Here is a 14,867-nt window from a genome sequence, read left to right on the forward strand (position 1 = left end):
GGGTCAAACCTGCCCTTTTCCCCTAGGTTGGTTTGCTGGAAAGATCAACTCACACTTATGATAGATTAATAAAAGAAAGGTTTATTTCCTAATACTATGTGCATGGGGGGAACCACAAGAATGATTTCCCACCGTCTGAGTGATAGTCAGTGATTTTTAAAGATGCTTTTTAGAAGGGAGGGGGAAGAGTGTGGAAAGTGTAAGTGCAGCATTTGGTTGCTGGAGGGGAATGTGCGTTGATGGGTGGAAACAGATTGATTTGCAGATTACCCTGAGAGATGGGTCTGTGCTTCAAATGACCTTGTAGCCAGGTCTGTTAGCACATGATATGGGGACCAGCAGCCCCTTTAGATTTTCAGTAGATAGAGGAAAGTCTTCCTTCAATGTTTCCTGATTCTGAATAGCCTTTAATTCAAAATAACCTTTATACCAAGGAATCATATTTTGGAGTGAAATTTCCTTAGCTCCTTCAGTTTATTTGTGCAAAGAACAATTCATGAATCAGGCTGCACTCAGAATCAGAAGAGGCTCAGAGAGCTGCTGCTGAGGCAGGGAGCTTTTACAGACTGGTGTGGAATATACTGAGACAAAATATATTGATGGGTCAGAGTAGCAAAATCACCCAGATGGTGCTTTCTGATTGGTGGAAAGTAGTGTCTAGTCTGAGGTTACTTGTTCATTTCTAGTTGGTAAAGTCTCTAGTTTCATTTTACTGTTGAAGTTGGGCTTTGGTTTGCTTAAGTGGGAACTTAAAGTACTAGAGCGATACCAGGCTAAGGGGATCTAAATTAAAATGTTTTCATCACCATAGCATCTAAAAGTTAATCTACCATTTTAGCAAAATGGCAAATTTAAGTGATTTCTTTAAATTATTTGATCAAGAATTTCTACAGATTCACTTAATTTTGACAACTAATAAACCCTTTTTCTCCTTTATAACCTAAAGTTCTAATGATGCAGTTTGGGTCTGGCAAATAACCTACCACCTAGCCTATTAAGGCAATGAGCAGAGAGTGAGTCTGAAAATGTAATCTTTGTAGGTATTTTCTTCTGAAAATTTTTTTATTGAGATAAAATTCATAAAACATTTAAGACATCTACCATTTTCAAGTCTACAAATTCAGTGATTATTAGTACATTTATAATGTTGTGAAATGGACACCATTATCTAATTCCAGAACATTCCAGCAGCCCAAGAAGAGGCACAGACATTCCCTTCTCCCCTCTCTCAGTGCCCTGGCATCCAATAATTCCTCTCTTTTCTGATGATTTGCCTATTCTTTTTATATTTCATATAAACAAAATACTATACTTCCCATAATGCATAACACATTTTTATAGCTGAATATAAACCATTGCATTGCTAGCCACCACATTTTGTTTATCCGTTCGGACATTTGTGTTGTTTCTATTACATGTAATAACAGAATGCTTCTGTCATTCATGTGCAACTTTCTGTAAGAATACATGTCCTTAATTCTTTGGGGCTTATACCTAGGAATGGAGTTTCTGGGTCACATGTGACTCCATGTTTAACTTTTTGAGGAACTGCCAGACTTTTCCATGGAAGCTGCCTCATTTCACTTTCCCACTGGCGATACACAGAGTTTCTATTCTCCGTATCACCCCTGACATTTTCTATTTTCCATTTCATTGTCCGTTACATCATCCTAGTGAGCACAAAGTGTTTTCACTTCGGTTTCGACACACATGTCCCTGCAGTGATGTTGAACTTCTTTTCTTGTGCTTCCTGGCCACCTGTATACCTTCTTTTAATATCTGTTCGCATTCTGGGAAGAATTATCTTTTCCTTTCACCCTGCTGGGTTTTCTGGCTGGGGCACAGTACACTGGACTGACCAAAGGCAAATTCACAAGAGTAAAGCAAACAGAAGTTCACCAGCCTGAGCATATCACGCGTGCACGTGGGAGCATTCAGGAGGAGTAACTCAAAAGACCAGTGAGAATGTGGGCTTACAGAGCACCTTGGCAGAGGATGCATTTTCAGAGAAGTGGTGAGACCAAAGAAAAAGACTAGGAGTTTCTAGGACAGCAAATACATGGGAAGCTTGCAGTAACTAGTAAAGACTAGTTAGTAAGGTTTGTGGTCCAGTTTCCTCTGGTGCCCTCTTCTGGCGGATCAGGGTCTGACGTTGTCTTTGGTGATGAACTTTCCTCTTTCCTGATGGGGCGACCTCTAAGACATTCATGTCCCAAATAGATGGACAGCGGAGAGATTTTCATGTATCTGTTTCCTTTCAGTTGCCTTCAACTCAAATTAATTCTTATGCCAAAGTAGCATATTTGGGGTTGGAATATTCTGCTACCCTATAACATCTTATGCCCATTTTATAATTAGGTTTTTGTCTTTTTATTGTGGCATTATAGGAGATATTTATGTATTCTGGGTACTAGATGCTCATCATATGTATGATTTGCAAATATTCTCTCTCATTCTGTGAGCTAGCTTTCTGGTTTTTATTATTTTTTATTAAATCATAGCTGTGTACATTAATGCAATTATGGGGTATAATGTGTTGGGTTTATATACAATTTGAAATACTTTCATCAAACTGGTTAACATAGTCTTCACCACATTTTCTTAGTTTTTGTGCTAAGACATTTATATTCGACACTTAGTAGATTTCACATGTGCCCTTGTAAAATGCACTATAGGTGTGGTCCCACCAATTACTCTCCCTCCACCCATCCTCCCCCGGTCCCCTCCCCTTCCTCTTTCCCCTTCATCTTGGGCTGTAGTTGGGGTTATAGCTTTCATATGGAAGTGTGGGTGCTTATATATTGGTTTCATAGTAGGGCTGAGTACATTAGATACGTTCTCTTCCATTCTTGAGATACTTTGCTAAGAAGAATATGTTCTAGCTCTATCCATGTAAACACGAAAGAGGTAAAGTCTCCATCTTTCTTAAGACTGAATAATATTCCATGGTGTACATATACCACAATTTATTAATCCATTCATGGGTCGATGGGCACTTGGGCTTCTTCCGTGACTTAGCAAGTATGAATTAGGCTACAATAAACATTCTGGTGCAAATATCTTTGTTATAAAGCAACTTTTGGTCTTCTGGATATATACCTAGTAGAGGAATTGCAGGAGTGAATGGCAGGTCATTTTTAGATTCCTAAGTGATCTACAGACATCTTTCCGCTTTCTGTTTTCTTTCCTTTTTTTTTTTTGAGACAGAGTCTCATTTTGTCGCCCTCAGTAGAGTGCTGTGGAGTCACAGCTCACAGCAACCTCCAGCTCTTGGACTTAGGGGATTCTCTTGCCTCAGCCTCCCAAGTAGCTGGGACCACAGGTGCCACCCTTTCCACTTTCTGTTCTCTTAATAGTGTCCTTTGATGCACACAAGTTTTTAATTTTGATAAATTCTAATTTATCTTTTATTTTCTTTTATTGCTTGTGCTTTTGGTTTCATATTGAAGAAACCATTTCCTTAATCCAAGTTCTTGAAGTTTTTCATCAATGTTTTTTTCTAGCTGTTTCATAGTAGTATCTCTTACATTCTATTTTTGACCTACTTCAAGCTCATTTGTTCTATATGGTGAGAGATAAAGGTCCAAATTCATCGTTTTGCATGTGGAAAACGATGTCTCAGTCTCAGTGCCTGTAGCTCAGCAGCTAAGATGCCGACCACATACACCGGGGCTGGCCAGTTCGAATCAGGCCTGCCAAACAACAATGACAACTACAAAAAAAAAAAAAAATAGCCGGGCATTGTGGCCGGCACCTGTAGTCCCAGGTACTTGGGAGGCTGAGGCAAGAGAATCACTTAAGCCCAAGAGTTCGAGGTTGCTGTGTACTGAAGGTGACATAGTGAGACCGTCTCAAACAAAAAAAGAAAACAGAAAACGATATCTCAGTTGACCGTGGATGTGAGGCTTCTTTCCAGACTCTTTGTTCTGTGTGTTGTTCTGGATGTCTGTCCTTGTACCGATACACATTGTTTCAATTAAGGTAGCTTTGTATTAAATTTTGAAGCCAGGAAGTGTGAGCTCCAGATTTTTTTCTTCTTTTTCAAGACTTTTTTGGCTATTCTGTCCCTCTTGGATTTTCATATAAATTTTAGGTTCATATTGTTCGTTTCTCCAAAACAAGGCATTTGAGATTCTGATAAGGATTGTATTACATCTGCATAGAAATTGGCAGATTATTGCCATTTTGACAATATTGAGTCTTCCGATCCATGAACAAAGGATATTTTTCCATTTATTTAGTTCTTCTTTAATTTCTGTCAATAGTGTTTTAGAGTTGTCAGTGTACAAGTGTTGTACCTCTCTTGTTAAATTTATTCCTAAATATTTTATTTTATTTTTGATGCTACTTTAAATGGAGTTGTTTTCCTAGTTACTGTTTTTCTGAGGCAGAGTTTCACCCTGGGTAGAGTGCCGTAGTGTCACAGCTCACAGCAACCTCAAACTCTTGGGCTCAAGTGATCCTCTTGTCTCAGCCTCCCAAGTAACTGGGACTACAGGTGCTCACTACAATGCCTGGCTCTTTTTTTAGAGACGAGGTCTCACTCTGGCTCAGGCTGGCCTTGAACCCGTGAGCTCAGGCAGTCGAACTGCCTCGGACATCCATACACTGGGATTACAAGTGTGAGCCGTGGCTCCAAGCCTAATTCTTTTGTTTGCTTCTTCCTTGGCTCATGTACATGAATACTACACGGATGTTTGTACATTGATCTTCTATTCTGCAAACTAGTTTATTTGCTTTAATCATTTTTTGAATATGGATTCTTTAGGGTTTTCTATATAAAAATCATATCAGCTATAAGTAAAGGTAGTTTTATTCCTTCCTTTCCTACCTCGATGCTATGTCTGTCTTTTTCTTGCTAATTGCCCTATCTAGAATTTCCAGTATAATCCTTGTCTTGTTCTTAGGGAGAAAGGTGTCAGTCACTCGCCACTAACTATGATGTTGGCTGTGGAGTTTTTGTAGATGTCCTTTATCAAGTGGAGGAATTTCCCATCTATTTTTAGTTTGTTGAGCATTTTTTAGTTGTGAAAGGTTTAGGTCAAATGCTTTTTCTGCATCTGTTAAGATGATCATTGTGATTTCTTTCTATTTTGTCTTGAGGTCTTGTAGGAGAGTGGCTATAAACTCCAGCCTTGCCCTGAGAGGGCCTCCGAGGAGGTGGTTGTCAGCTGCACCTTTCCCGAGAGGTTTCTGTGTCCTGGGTGTGGCCTGATGCCCATCTGACCTGCATCCAGGTGTCTCTCTCCCAGGAAACTCATTAATACTGGCACATGCCCTGTGGCTCTTGTGTGACCTTGCCCAGTTTATTCCTGCCAAAACAGGCACTCTCTAGCAGAGCCCTGACCCGGAAAGAAGATGGATAGATTCTGGGGTGTAAGTGGGGGGTGGCACAGATGGGGCAGCCCAACAAGCATGTGATAGAACATAATCGGTTGTCTAATGTACAGACCAGGGAGAAGAGGGTAGCCAAGGAGAGGAGAAGCCATCGTGGACATATGTGCTCAACCACTGTTGAGGAGCAAGAGGGGAGAGAGAAAAGCACCTGTGGGCCTTTGCTGAGGTCCAGGACATTACCGAAACAGGTTTCTCACAGGAAGTTTTAATTTATGGGTTTACAGCAAGTAAGCACAGGTTCCTAGAGTCATGTGTGTCTGAGAGGTGGTCCTTACAGGGTATCTGCATGGCAATGCAGGGTGTAGGGTGAGTGGGGTGGACAAATAGGTTATATCCAGCTGTCCCATAGGGAGAGGATCATCGGAGGGTGGTGCAGGCAGATATCCGGATGACCAAACCACCTTGAAGAATCAGAACTGGGCAGAGACTGAGAACCAGACACTGTCGAGGGTGACTAACCCCTGCTTCTGATAGGAGGAAGTAAAACCTATAACCTAAACAGATGAGGAAGTAACATAAAATCATAAGAATTCACTATAACCCTATATTTTTTCTTTTATTCTATTAATACGATGTACTGCATTGATAAATTTCCATCTGCTAAGCCAACCTTGCATTCCTAGGATAAACCCCACTTGACCATGGAGTATAATCCTCTAGCATCGGGCGGCGCCTGTGGCTCAGTGAGTGGGGCGCCGGCCCCATATGCCGAGGGTGGCGGGTTCGGGCCCAGCCCCGGCCAAACTGCAACCAAAAAATAGCCGGGCGTTGTGGCGGGCGCCTGTAGTCCCAGCTGCTCGGGAGGCTGAGGCAAGAGAATCGCGTAAGCCCAAGAGTTAAGAGGTTGCTGTGAGCCGTGTGACGCCACGGCACTCTACCCGAGGGTGGTACAGTGAGACTCTGTCTCTACGAAAAAAAAAAAAAAATCCTCTAGCATCTGCAGGATTCGGTATGCTAGTATTTCATTGAAGATTTTTGTGTCAATGATCATAAGGGATATATTGGTCTGTACTTTTCTTTGTGATATTTTTGTTTGGCTTTGGTGTCAGGGTAATACTGGCATCCAAGAATGATTAGGAAGTGTTCTCCCCACTTTTGGGGGGTTTTTTTTGTTTGTTTGTTTGTTTGTTTTTTGAAATCCTGATATTCTTTATGCATTTGGTAAGAGTTCACCAGTGAAGCCATCTGGTTTTTGGCTTTTGTTTTGACAGAAGTTTTGTGCCTACTGATTAATTTCTTTACTTGTGATCCAGATTTTCTATTTCCTGTTGAGTTAATTTGTGCAGTTTGTGTCTTTCTAGAAACTTGACCATTTTGTTGGCCATTTTTTGTTACATAACATTTTAACATATAAGTATTTATATTTCTACATAATCCTTTTTATTTCTGTGAGTCTGATAGTAGTGTCACCACTTCCTTTGCTGATTTTGGTCGTTTGAGTTTCTCTTTTTTTCTTGGTTTGTCTAGCTAAAAGTTTGTCAATCTTACTGATCTTTTCCAAGAGCTAGTTTTTTATTTCCTCTCTTGATTTCCTGTTCTTTATTTCATTCACAGCCACTCTAACCACTGTTAACTGCCTTCATCTGCGCTTACTTTGAATCTAGTTTGCTCTTCTTTTGTCTAGTTTCCTAAGGCAGAAGTTTAGGTCATTACTTGAGATGTTTCTTTTACACATGGGTTCCACATTCTTGTTTCTGTGTATGCTATGTGAGTTTTCTTGAAGCCTGGGTTTTTGAACATTATAATGTGGCAACTCGGGAGATCAGATTCTATCCCCTCTGCAGAGTTTATAGTTGCTGCTTTTTATAGTTGCTGTTGAGACCGTCCTGAGCCAACTCTGCAGAGTCTGTGTTCTTTGTCACATGTGACCATTGAACTGTTCCTTTAGCTAAACGCTCAGCTGAGAATTAAACAGATACTCCTTAAACTGCTGTAACTAAAAATATCCCTGTGCAGAGGGTTCTGTGTGCATGCTGGGGTGTGGTGTGGCTTCATGCTCCCACAGACAGTTCACAGCTCTGCCTTAGCCCTCACTTACTGCTTGTATAGAGGCTCAAGGCTGGGCTTGGAAGAGCCCTTCTGAGGTCGTTTCTGGGCACATGCCCAGTCCTGAGCATCTGCACAGCCTTCCAGATACCCAGGGTAATGAGCTGTTCAAACCCTTAGTCCTCAGAGCTTCTCATTCCCTGGCCTTTCCTCCCAAGCATCGTATTTATTCTGCCTGTTATTCACAGCCTCAGACAGCAATAACTAAAATCTTCTCATGGTTTGTCCACAGAAGTCTTCAGGTGGGACTTTGGCATTGAGCACATTCCATCTGGGTAAGACAGAGATGAGCCTTTTCAGCCAGTCTTTCCAGAAAGCCATTCAGACAGGACAGAGCAAGTAGCTAAACAGGTCCCTTGTCACCCCCTTAGACTCCTTTGGGGAACATATGGTGTTTTTAAGACTACAGCTAAGCTACCCTGTTTACCCGAAAATAAGACATCCTCCGAAAATAAGACCTACTTACAAGAAAGATAAGACGTCCCCTGAAAATAAGACGTAGCACGTCTTTGGGGGCACAGGGTAGGAAGCAGAGGGTAAGACCAAGGTATGTTAAAGCACCACAAAGCTCACTATTCTGACCAGATTCAGCAGAATTTCTTGAAAAAAATACTTCCTGGATTGCTGCCACCCTTTGGTTGGTGTCTAGAGTTCTAAAAAGTTAATTCTGACAGTTTTTGCCTAATTTTTTCATTGCTTTTACGGATGGGATAACTTTTGGAGTTTCTGACTCTACCATTTTTGCTGATATCATTATACCATTTTCTTTTTTAAGTGGTTTTTCTCTAATGGTTAATTTAAATTTAAGGGATTGCAGTGGGGTTAATTGTAAACAAAAGGGACATATTGGGGGTCTTTGACATACAACTGAGAACTGTTACCCCTATTCCTGCAGTGGGGTTGCGTGCTGAGTCACACGGTCTCCCATATGCTTCCTAACGTTGAAACTAACAGTTGTTACTGTGCATGTTACAAGAATCAAAAGGCAGAAAGAGGTGAGCGTAACACAGAAAATAGTGTAAAAATGAGAGGGACGGAAACCAAGCATGGAAACATGAACAAAATCGTGATCCTCAGATGTCGAATTCAGTATTGTATGGCTGAGAGGATGTCAGACAGGAGAAGGGGAGCTGGAGGAGGTCCGACTCATTTGCAGGGACGGTGGGATGAGGCGTAGTGAGGACGCTGCTGCTGTGCCTCAGCTATAGGCCAGCAAGTCCACGTGCCGGCAACAGCGGACGTCCAGTCAGGAGCCTCATTTATACCATCACCGTGGTCCTAGAGCCTCTTTTATTTAAATTTAAAACACATTGCCCGGCCTGAGCAAGAACAAGACTCCAGCTCTAAAAAACTAGCCAGGGGTGTGGCAGGTGCCTATAGCCTCAGCTACTCAGGAGGATGAAGCAAGAGGATCATTTAAGCCCAAGAGTTTGAGGTTGCTGTGATGCTACGGCACTCTACAGAGGTGACAGACTCAAAAAAAAAAATTTTTTTTTTGGCTTTACATACCACACATAATACTTGAGACACACACATTTTTAAATTATAGTCTGTCATTTTAACACAAAATTATGTTCTTTCCGCTTATTGTTGTTGTGTGGTTTGTGTGTATACATAGCAAGGAGCTGTCCCTCCAGCCAGCTCGGTTCCTCCTGTTACCGGGGCCCCTGCAGTTGGACAGCCTGGACCAGGGTTTGGAATGGTAAGTGGCCTGTGCTAAAAACTGTAATTGGTATTTGTAAATTCTTTCCCAAATCCCAAAGATTTTCTTTCCCCTTGTTATACAAATTAACAAGTATAGAATGTGATTCTTCTCAACATGCAGTTAAGTAAAACTTAGCAAGTTATCTGCTTTAGACCGTCAGTAGTCTGCACGTGAAGTGGCAAAATTAGTTATAAAACACTTAAATTCCACCATCAAGTTAATTTCTATAGTACCTCGTTATATCATTTTGCAATAATATTCACCCAATATAATTTTAGACGTCAAAGTCAACCCTTAAATTACTGTACTAAGACTTAGCACTTGTCACTGTTAGGACCATCTCTGGTAAAGGGGAAAGTTTTTGCCTCCTCACAAACGCTGCTTACATGAGAGGGCAAATAAACAGCCATGCCTGAGGAGCTGAGGATGCCCACAGCCCAGCAGGCCCGGGCCCCACCACCTCAGTGACTCTCACGGTACTCAGACTTCAAAATCACTATTTATACTTTCTCACCAATGTGGATTCCTCAAGAGTCATTAGAAGCACATCAAGGCATTACGTGTCTGTCATGCCCTGGTGCGTTCCACCCATGCACTGAACCACTCTTCCCTCAGCCTCCTGCCGGGACGGCCATGCCCATGATGCCCCAGCAGCCCGTCATGTTCGCACAGCCCATGATGAGGCCGCCCTTCGGAGCTGCCGCTGGACCTGGCACACAGGTCAGTTTCTTAAATGTCCACAGGTCAGCAACATTAACTGCTAAGTGTAAAACATCCATGTGGCAAGCTGCTTAAAGAGTGTTTTTACCTAACATACAACATATCTGTTGCTTCAGAGGTAAAGGGAATGTGGAAAACAGATTAGTGAGAATGTGAGGTTTGGAGAAAAATAATAGAAATAATAATCCACTGTCCTGAGGTCCCTCCATTCTTTTCCTACTTAATTCAAGAATGGTTCCCGAGAACAACCAGACAGGGCTTCCAAGGCATACATCCCAGAGAAATGAATGCTTCTGATCCATAGTGCTATTATGCTATTAATTATTATTTGTTATTCCCAGAGTTAGCAAACTAAGTTAAAAGCACAGTCCTCCAGGCTGCCAAATCTTCCCACAGCTCATGACAGAGTTTCCCAAACCACACAGTCATGGAAACCGCCCCCCTCAGGACTCCTCAGCTCACATACCAGGCACAAGCTTGGGAGTCCCCTGGGCCACCTCCACTTCAGACCAGCCAGCCATGAAAAAGTCAAGGTTGTTCATGGCCACCCTCAGATTAGACAGTTCCTTCAAATTGATCACAGTACTCAGAAAAATGCCAAACTTGGGATTACAGTTTAATTGTAGGATACAAATTAGTTTCAGTTCTAGGAATAGAGGCACAGGCACATGTGGGAGTGTCCCGAGAATGAAGCTGCTCTTGACTTCAGGGACGTGTCCTCCTGGCCTCGGTGGTGTCCAGAGTTCCTGAGGCTTCATTATGTAGGAACGACTGGTTGAATCCTTAGTCAAACACAGTCTTGAACACTCCTCCCCCCCCCCCCCGGAGATCCAGCTGGCATCATATAGCAAAGACCCAGCCCTCTAATCACGTGGTCTTTCCTGGTGGCCAGCCTCTACTCTGAGTCACCCGGTAGCATAAACCACCGGGTGTGGTTTGAGGCTCCCACCACAAATAAGACATTCCCATCACTCAGGAAATCGCGAGGATTTAGAGGGTACCTGCCAGGTCTCTGGGCAAAGGCAGAACCGTTCTTTAGCGGGGGCCACACTGCTCACCTCACCACACCAGGTGCTGCTTCCGTTTATAGAGATGCCCAAATCTGGGCACGTGGCCGAGCTGTCCTCGCTGCCAGCAGTGCCAGCTGCAGTGATCTGTCACTTCCCTGGTTTTACATTGTCTGGCCAAGTGCTAGAACCAGGGAGGTTTTCACTGTGAGAAGTTGACTTGTATGGAGTCAGAACACAGAATTATAACCTTATTATCAGCACGCTAAGAAAACTATACCAAATAGTTCAAACATTTTTAATGATATTAGTAAGTGGTTTTACTCCCTATCATATTTTTTTAACTTACCAAAGGAGTATTTACTTCATCTTAGCCAAAGGATGCCCACTGCGAACTTTCTGAATATACTTGTTTGTTTGTTTAAGTGGAGTTGCATACTTGCTGCACTTGTTTTGTTTTGCTTCAGATTAACATGAGAGGGCACAATTAGGTTACAATGTTTGTATTTTAAAGTCCCTGTTGTAGGCTTAGCCCCTGTAGCTCAGCAGCTAAGGGTGCCAGCCATATACACTGGAGCTGGTGGGTTCAAACCCGGCCTGGGCCTGCCAAACAATGACAACTACAACCAAAAAATAGCCAGGCGTTGTGGCAGACACCTGTAGTCCCAGCTACTTGGGAGGCTGAGGCAAGATAATTGCTTGAGCCCAAGAGTTGGAGGTTGGTGTGAGCTGTAATGTCATGGCACTCTACCAAGGGCGACATAAGTCTCAAAAAGTCTCAAAAATAAATAAAGTCCCTGTTGTAGTTATGTCCCACACCCAGGATGTGTGGCATGTACCCTTACATTGTGCCCATTAGGTGGGAGAGCCACAACCCCCTCCCCCTCCCCCCTTCCACTGCCCCACCCCACCCCAATTGGAACTGAATTGAGTTTTCTCTTCTGTGGGCAGGTAAAGAGTTAGTCTACCGGCCTGAGTCAGTACCGAATGCATCCTTCTGCTTCTTTGATCTCACTCACTCTATCCTCCATCTGTTCCCTAAATTTAATTTCAGCTTCTTTATTTTAACCCCTTAAAAGCCTTAGTGACCAGGAGAAAGAATGGTGGTTTTGAAAGAGAAACTTAGGTGAAAAGCTGTTGCACTGGCTTCAGGAGACCTTTTCCATCTACTCAAGACAAGCAGATCCCACCTGCAGTTATTTCGAGGGCGAATGAGGCAGGATTTAGGCAAAATGATTATGGCTAAGTTTAATCTAGATGTACTTAAATTCTAAGGGCTCTCATTTATCATGACTGTTTCCCTGAGGGTGGAATAGATCCATGACTATTTACCACCTTTTGGGAAAAAAGGAAGGATGTTTCTGTTATGAACTTGGAACGATGTTATTTAAATTTTTTCAACCTTACTGTATTTGGTATACTAAAAGCTTTAGAAATAAACTAATATAATTTTACTATTACTTAAGGCAGTTTTTTTCTTGTATAATGCCATGAGTTTATTGACTTAATTTCTGAAGAATGAAAATGAAAAGGAGATGATACAGTGAACATTCATTGTTGTAATCAACTGTACAGTAAGTTGGGGAATAATCTGCCACATTCTATAGCCGGGCGTTGTGGTGGGCGCCTGTAGTCCCAGCTTCTCGGGAGGCTGAGGCAAGAGAATCACGTAAGCCCAAGAGCTGGAGGTTGCTGTGAGCCGTGTGACACCACGGCACTCCACTCGAGGGAGGTACGGTGAGACTCTGTCTCTACAAAAAAAAAAAAAAAAAATCTGCCACATTCTACAATTTCAGATTGTGTTTCCTATGGCAGTGAGGCAGCCTAATTGCACCAGAGAATAAAATAAGCATGACTTTGTAGCTTCGGAAAACAGAATCAGTTTTCATCACTGATGCCCAGACTATCCCTCTGTTCTTTAATTGGTTGATACCATGATGGTGCTGTCTCATCTAATTATTACTTATGGACCAATCAGGCCTTGAGTTTCTTGTCTCCTGGGCAACTTCAAGCCTTACATTTATTTCTCATGATATTTTATTATTCCAGTTTTAAACATAAAAATTTGACTGACCGGTAGTGCAATCAATCAGTTGTTTCCGAACAGAGGAACGAGTTTCAGTATCCACACTTCTAGAACTCTGTTTACTGAGCCAGTAAAACGTGTATCTGTGGCCCTTAGTTACGTCACATCACCACACAGGTAGATTGGTGAGACTCAAAGCAGAGACATCGGCTCTTACTCTGCACAGACCCTGTGAGTCTCTTCAAAGCCTTGCAGCCTACTATTCCCAAAAAGCCTGCCACCAGAAGTCTGTTACACTGTGAAAAATAATTTAGGTTTTGGTTCAACAGAAACAAGGTAAGTTAATTCTTTACTTTTGCTACACAGTTTGACTCTTTCCTGTAGTATGTAATAATTCATTTTACCGCCCCTCCCATCCTCCAGCCCCCACTGAAACCTAGATCGGTTGTTAGGTAGAATTCGGGGCATTCACTACTGGGACACTTATGCGGTCCTCTGAAACTAACAGTGCCTCCAAATGTGACCATTTGGTATGAAATGCAAGTATTTTTTATCTAATTAAGTAGTTTTTAAGTGGCTTTCTACAAACTGTTTTCTTTCCATTTTTCCTTCAAATTCACTCTCACTATAAGAAGAGCTATTTAAATTGCTTAATTAGTGTAGTGGTACTAATAATTTGAAGTAAAATGCTTTTGTATAGAAAAATCAATGGTCATTTGCTTGTTTGACTGTATATTCAAAATTTACATGACTAAGTTTTTCACATCTTCCCTAATTCAGATCCATATTAAGGTTAGGGTTAGTCTCTAAATTTTACTTTGGCTGAAGTGTGATGTTGCATCGGTTGAAGTGTGCTTTACTAGTCCCCAAACACAGCACCATGACTAGGTGGAGCAGAGAAGGTTCCACCTTTAACGCCTGATCTTCCGCGCGTTTGTTTCCCTGGCCAGCATTCTGCCTAACGCTGACCTGTCTCTCTGTTTGCTTTCTGCTCCTGCTCTTTGGGGCTGGCCTTTCCCCATTAGCATTCTCCAAGCCCTACACCTGCCACTCAGAGTCCCAAGAAACCTCCAGCCAAGGACCCATTAGCGGATCTTAACATCAAGGATTTCTTGTAAACAATTTAAGGTATCTAAGACTGAGCTTTTCCTGGGGGTTGTAATGATGAGCTGTACTGGGCTTCGCTGTTTCAGATATATTTGGTTTTGTCTGTTTTGAACACCTGTCTATATTGTAATAATGTGCGTGCTTTTCCTTTTGAAATTGATATTAAAAGCTATCTTTATCAATGAATTTTTTAAATATGAATTCATAAAACTTTAAGGGAACGAAGTCTCCAAATTGACCTTATCCCGGAAAGCACCAAGATTATACTTATAAAGTACAAAGGTGCCCAAACTGCCTGGTAAATTAGAAAATTACCACTTTATTACATTATAACTGAGATTGGTAGAAAACTCACATTGATAACATTGCATTGAGAAGTCATCCAAATGTATTTGGCCATAGAGTTGTATTTTCATTCTGTTTATCCTTCTTCTTTTTTTGTTTTTTACAGTTTTTGACCGGGGCTGGGCTTGAACCCACCACCTCTGACATATGGGGCTGGCGCCCTACTCCTTTGAGCCACAGGTGCCGCCCTGTTTATCCTTCTTTTGCCTCATAAAGTAAAGCTTAGATGGTTACCCTCTGCATCTCTGCCAGCAAGCAGGATTTTAAATTTCTATTATACTAGTTTTAAATTTTGTAAATTTCATATAATTTATGAAATGATTAATGGTGGACTTACAGATGGAACTTGATGAAGGAAAAGTATGTGTTACTAACCCAGCACCTGACACAGTGGGTCGGTTCTCCACATAGAACAGTGGTTCTCAACCTTCCTAATGCTTCCTAATGCCGCAACCCTTTAATACAGTTCCTCATGTTGTGGTGACCACCAACCATAAAATTATTTTCGTTGCTA

The 14,867-nt window shown here is 41.9% G+C and overlaps 1 protein-coding gene across 5 annotated transcripts in view; it reads left to right on the forward strand.

Moving 5' to 3' along the window:
• The window catches only part of SNAP91 (synaptosome associated protein 91), a 177,004-nt gene that overhangs the window by 159,146 nt on the left and 2,991 nt on the right, over positions 1–14,867 (forward strand). For all 5 annotated transcript variants that reach the window (XM_053602336.1, XM_053602337.1, XM_053602335.1 and 2 more), the window contains 3 exons: positions 9,062–9,145; positions 9,764–9,868; positions 13,927–14,029. In XM_053602336.1, the coding sequence (XP_053458311.1) occupies positions 9,062–9,145; positions 9,764–9,868; positions 13,927–14,019 (282 nt within the window). In that variant the 3' untranslated portion in view covers positions 14,020–14,029. The remainder of the gene's footprint in view (positions 1–9,061; positions 9,146–9,763; positions 9,869–13,926; positions 14,030–14,867) is intronic.

Source organism: Nycticebus coucang, chromosome 9 (assembly GCF_027406575.1).
Source record: "Nycticebus coucang isolate mNycCou1 chromosome 9, mNycCou1.pri, whole genome shotgun sequence".
NCBI lineage: Eukaryota > Metazoa > Chordata > Mammalia > Primates > Lorisidae > Nycticebus > Nycticebus coucang.